This window comes from Anarrhichthys ocellatus, unplaced genomic scaffold (assembly GCF_004355925.1).
Source record: "Anarrhichthys ocellatus isolate YVR2014 unplaced genomic scaffold, GSC_Weel_1.0 scaffold39, whole genome shotgun sequence".
Lineage (NCBI taxonomy): Eukaryota > Metazoa > Chordata > Actinopteri > Perciformes > Anarhichadidae > Anarrhichthys > Anarrhichthys ocellatus.
Genome location: NW_022280069.1, coordinates 1,736,731 through 1,742,730, shown reverse-complemented (window position 1 = coordinate 1,742,730; position 6,000 = coordinate 1,736,731). Strand labels below are relative to the sequence as shown.

The 6,000-nt window shown below is 40.1% G+C and overlaps 1 protein-coding gene across 2 annotated transcripts in view; it reads left to right on the top strand.

Annotated features, from left to right (window-relative positions):
• The window catches only part of znf385d (zinc finger protein 385D), a 63,682-nt gene that overhangs the window by 6,423 nt on the left and 51,259 nt on the right, over window positions 1–6,000 (top strand). For both annotated transcript variants that reach the window (XM_031867329.1, XM_031867326.1), the window contains exon 2: window positions 2,043–2,185. In XM_031867329.1, coding sequence (XP_031723189.1) covers window positions 2,043–2,185 — 143 coding nt within the window. The remainder of the gene's footprint in view (window positions 1–2,042; window positions 2,186–6,000) is intronic.

The window sequence follows — 6,000 nt, the reverse complement described above, 5'->3', positions numbered from 1 at the left end:
GGGCAGTCTGTGTTTTTTCACTTTTCTCCTCTGGTCTTTATGACTTTTGCTTTTCATTTACGCCTCACCACTGCCTGGGGACAGAAACGTGGCAAACCTTGTTTTTATTTGTCTCGAGACGGTGGTGTGATACTGTATCTGCCAGCGCTTTAGAGCCATGTTGGCCCCGAGTTCCACTGTTGTTAAATGTGCAGCGATAAAAAAAAAAATCCCTCTGGTTCTCATTACTGCTTTGCGAAATCACTTCTTTAATTCCCAGTGTTTTGGAGGGCTGGGACGCTTTCTCTGCCCTTTTTTTCTTGTTTTTCTATATCCTATAGTGTTGAAATCAGCCCCGTGCTGTTTCCAATTGGTGGTTTATGTAGCGCCCTGCTGGTGTAGTCTCACACGACAATAAAAGTGAAGTATTTACTTTTGTTTAGAGATGCGAGGGCCAGGCCTCTCTTGCCGTCATCCTGCGTCAGTTTGAGGGGACAACTTCAGAATGAGAGCATCTGTTTCGGAGGGATAAACATCCTCGAAGCATCACGCAGTCGTTTTCTGAGTGTGGAACTTGTTCTCAGTGCGTAATTATTGTTTTCAACTTGTGGGTCTGTGTGTGAGTCATCATGGCTAAATGTGGTCCTGGTGTCACCTACTGTAGCGGAAACTATTATTTCTGCAGGCAGATTTTGTCATCGTGATGAGCATCTAAACCGAAGCAGTCACGGCGCTTTGCATCAAAATAAAAGCAGAGTTTGGCCCCGAGCAAGGGCCCCTGAGTTAGGGGGTTTAGAAGTGGGGAAGGCGCATTTGGCCCCCACACTTTACACCGTTTGGGTCTGATTGTGATTAGAAGAAGAAAACAAATTCATGAGAATTCATGAGCCTGCAGCCAATTTATCACCGACATGCCTTTGAGCCAATGGAGACTATTCTCTTAACCTCGAAATACACAAATACTCCATTACAAGTCCAAGTTCCCCCAAACAGGAGATATTACAGGGAATTTGATGAGCATGTAATTCAACAATTACAGCAAAGAACCAGAATCTCTGAAAGCTGTGAGATTCAAGGTTTTTCATTATTTTCTTATTCTGAGTGGGGAATTTTATTCTGTCTGACATTTCATTTTTCTTTTTCTCTCTGCCATTGTTCTGCTGACTGTCTTCTTGGCGCAAAGGAAACATTTATACTTTTCCACATGGATAATTAAATCAGACGCAAAACTTTATGGACATGTTTGCACTGTAATGTCATAAGAGCAATATCTTTTGTGAATCGAACGCTGAGTCGGGGGCAGATAGCGAAGGAAAGTGATGCGCAATCCATGATGCGACCAGCGGCCGCAATCTATTCCATCTGTGTGAGAGCGTGAAAGTTTGCAAAATCTGAGATACAGAATAAACTTAGATTATAATAAAACAGGAACATGTACAGTGTTTAATCAAATGATACAAAAATAAAAAATAAATCTAAAGCATAGAAATGAATTGTTGAGCACCAAAACTAGTCTCAATTTATCTCCACTTACTAGTTCTGGAGCTCTCAACCAGCTCTTCGGAGCTTTTAAAATCTCAGAAAAAGCGTGTAAGTGGACCTTGAATTGAGATTATTTAGTCACAAACTCACATTGGATGTTACAATACAGTTTGGATATCCCCAAAATGTGAGATGGGAAATGAACTTGTGAGGAATTTGTGATAAAATAATAAAAACCTTGTTCATTAAAATCCATTGAAATTGGAGATTTTGTGGATTTCCATGCTATCAGATGAGTCACAGCCAACTGTGGGAAATTAAGAAAAGTATTTTTACTCCAGGCATTAATTTAAATCAAATCAACTCATGCTGGAACTAAAGGATGTCTGCTTTGGCTGCGCTGTTGGCGGTGTTAAATATTTACATAGATGACTAACATAGATAAGATGTTACACTTTATTATGCAGACAAAACAAACACACCGAAGGTTCACTTGGATGTCAACTGAAAGATTTTGGCGGAGGCTTCCGTCCCCGTTGCCGTCTGCTGTTCAAACGGTGCCTTTGCTCTCCCTCCCACAGGTAACACATGTCAAAATGGCCTCATGCCCACCTTGATGCGCCCCACCCTGCCTGCCGTCCAGACCTCGCTGGGCATGAAGCATTTTCTCCCTTTTCCATTGGATACGCCCACAGCGGCGAGCCTCTTCACAGGATTCAACGCGGTGAGTCACGTCCTCAACTCATTTTGCGGGGTCACGAGATCTGCTCACAGGCTTTCAGATGCTGTTGGACCCCCCGCTGAGGTTTTGACTGTAGGAGATAAGACTGGTTCTGTTGTTCAGGATTCCACATCCTTATTTCTAATATCTGTCCCTAAAATATTCACATTTGGAGACTTTGTTTATCACTCAGAGCAGCTTTTAGAACCTCACTTGACCTCATTTGGTTCATGCATCTGCCATTTCTTTAAATGTATGTATCAAAAATGCTCTCTCTTAAAGTTACCTCATTGAAATGATGCTTTTTAAATGCTCTGAAAAATGTAAGGAATCTGTTGACACTGCACTTGAGAGAGTGGGAGAAATGTATGATTTTATTATGCAAACATTCATTCAATGTAAAGAAATCCCTCATCTCGTCTCTTTTCAGTATGTTTCTCTTGAAATCTTTTCTTTTAACGAAGCAAAAAAAACACGCTGAGGCACATACGTGGAAACTGTGATTACTGTCTCCAGACAGTTTGTATTCTCAACTCTGTCGTGGAGATTTATTGACAGCTCCGTCTTTAGGCTCTCACATCAAAACTCATTAACTGAAAGCAGATTATTTCTCTTTGAGGAATTTGGCTCTGGAGTACAATTCATCTCCTTGTTAACATTCACATCTGTTTTCATTTTACTCCTACACAGAAATAAAGATATATATATATATATCAGACATATTTTACCGTAGAAAATGCTGAAAGCCAGTTGGCATTTCTACTTGTCCAAAACATTACAGACGTGTGTTTAAAATGTGCAGTAAGTGCCGGAATGTCTCTTTGAAAACCTCTATTTCTCACAGTAACAGCTAAGACGGCCTTTTAGTGCATCTTCTGTGAGAAGTTCTGAGAGCAATGAAAGTTTGCAAAAAACGTGCTCCATGTTGCTCTAATGTCAGTTTTGAATACGATAGTCTTAACGGGTGTCACCTCCTCCTGAGATTGCAGTATGTCGTGCACAATCTGGAGAAAGCAAATGTTCCACTGCAGAACTGTTGCAAAGCAGTGCAAAGCAGCGCAAATCATTTGGCGACACTTTATTCGACTGGTCTGTGATTTCTGAAATAATTTACTTGTCATTTTCGAGACGTTTTTTCTGGGAGAACGATCAAATTTAGTGGAAAATAGAGACAATGTTCAACTGTTACACTTTAATGAACAAACACTTAAACAGCAGGTCAGCTGAACATGCAAAGATGTGCAATTTTTCACAACTAAAACTTAAATGAATATTTAAATTCAGCTCTTCTTGCACTGATATTCCTATTTTCTTCACAAAGTGCTACGTCACACAGTTATTTGACTGAAAGGTCCTTGAACGTTATTAGGAAAGTGATTACATTGAATAAACCTCAGAGTTCTTTCTCAGATCTTTTGTTAGAAAGAAACACTAACCTTCTAACTCTTCAAAGAGTGAAGCATACTACAAAGAATCAGTAGCGTGATGTCCCTGCTAATACTTAGTGTCGGATGGAAGGCTAACTTTCCCCCTCTACCTCAAGGTCCACTTACCGGCCTTTAAGCGTCACATGATAACCGGTGGTGGTATTTCTGGGGAAGATCTCAACCCGTCTCTGTTCTATGATTAGTCTGTTTTCAATCCTGTCTCATAGAATTCACATTTATATAGAAGTAATTATTTAATAACATAATGTTACTAATCAAAGTATCTGTCAAGACACATCGCAAAATGTTCAACAAATAAGGAAAATGTTCACCGACAACATGTATTTGTTTTCCCACAATATCAACTCTCGCAACACAATTAGAGCTGAAGCGATTGACGGAAACAATTATTTATATAATTGATTATGTTTCCCTTGTTCTGCTCAAATGTGAGGATTTGCTACATTTCTTTGTATCGTGCGGGAATAAACCGATTATCTTTGGGATTTTGGACTCTTTCAGTATTTTCTGACATTTTGCAGACCAAACCATTAATTGATTAAGTCAGCAGATTAATCGATAATAAAAAAGAATCATTAGTTGCAGCCATGAACACAATAATGAGACACTTCTGTTCTCTGCTGTGATTGGTGTTGGCTTTGTTGATATATTATTATAGCTTCACTGTTTATGTGTTGTGTTGATGTGGAGATTTAAAATAACTCTCTTAGAGCTCATTGTTTTCCTTAAACAGGGGTGTCACGTTTCAGAGACCAGCTCTTTAATCGACCATTTCTCCAGCATCAAGACCTGCTGTTAACATCTTACTATAAAGCAACGCTGGCAGCTGGCTACTACACGGACCTTATTGGATTTGCAATCGGTAAGGCGCTGCCTTTTTAAATGGAGCACTCGCCCGACGTGCACTTTACTGTTGCAGGACTCATGTGTACACTGGTATGGATCTATTGATCTTCTTTTTTAGAAAGTAGAAAGTAATTATGAGGAAGTGTGTGGCCTCGCGCAGCTCGAATCAGTCAGGTCATCAAAAATATATGATGACTGAAGGAAAAAAAAGAAAAACCCTGACAGATGAAAGTCTAAAGTGTCGTCTTTTGAATTACAAGGACAACGCAATTTAAAATCGTCTGGAATCAGAGGTTGAAATATGGTGCACAGCTGGATAAGAGTGAAAAAAAGAAACATATGAAGGATCAAAAAAAAGAAGACATGGAGAAAAGCCCGGATAACGCAGAGGGAGGCTGATTGTTTCATGAGAAAGTTTACTAATACCGCGTCCCGTTTCTTGTCCTGTCTAATCTGTATTTAACTGACTTGTCTGCAGATAGTGAGTAATACACTGGGAAGCCTCCAAGTGTTTGAAAGCTGATACTCGATTAACACAAAATAATCCCCCTTCGCTCTGTGTCTCACAAACACGTTCTCTCTTCTCTCGCTGCCTCTTTCCCTTTTTATTCCCTCAAACTTTCCTCCATATCCTGATTTCCTTCATCACCAGCAGAGCTGTAATGATATGCAAAGCTTGACGAGGAGGAGTTCACACACTTCTTCTGTTCTTCTTTCGACAACAGTGTAAGTTTTGGTTTCAAGGGTGCAACACATGCAGCCTGTCTGCCAAGCGTGGAGGTCTGATCGGGTTCCTTCATGTGTCACACAGACGGTGGCTTCCAGGGTGGGAAAGGTTCCTTAACACGTCTTAGAAACAGTGCTGGAAGTGATGAAACGTCAAATCAGCGCCACAGAGGGAAAGTCCTGGATTTAAATATTGTTAGCTGAGTAGAAGTTTCAAAAACCTGGCAGCAAATTGTACTTAAAGTAGCAACGGAGAAGTATTTTGTTTTGATTCATCGTTATGAAGTAAAGGTTGATTAGACAATGAACAGTGACACTAATAGGGTTTAGATCAGTTCCCTGTAAGCTTCACTTTCACTTTGTATTTCTGTCACCGGGTCTCGATCTCCTGGGAAAATGAAGCTCCATTTACAGCACAAAGGAAGCGGATAGCGCTCCAGTTTTAAATAGCACCTACACTTACGACGGTAATAAAATAATAATACAAAGGCAAACTATTCATTTATTTATTGTCAACAGCAGCACATTCCAGCTTATGTTTTTTACCTTTCATGGTAAAAGCCCTCGACATTTTCACTGCATCGCTGCTTGCCAGAGAGACTCAACGAAATGGCGTATAACTCAACCTAACAGCTGACAGTAGCTATCCCCAGGTAGAGGAAATGGCAGACAGTGGAACAACTGGAGTGCTCTTATCGTTAATTGTAGAAAAGAGAAAAAAAGAGTTAATAGTTATTAAGCTACTTAGATTAGTAAGTAAGAAAACCTGCTACTTATTAATACTACCAGGTGTTTGGC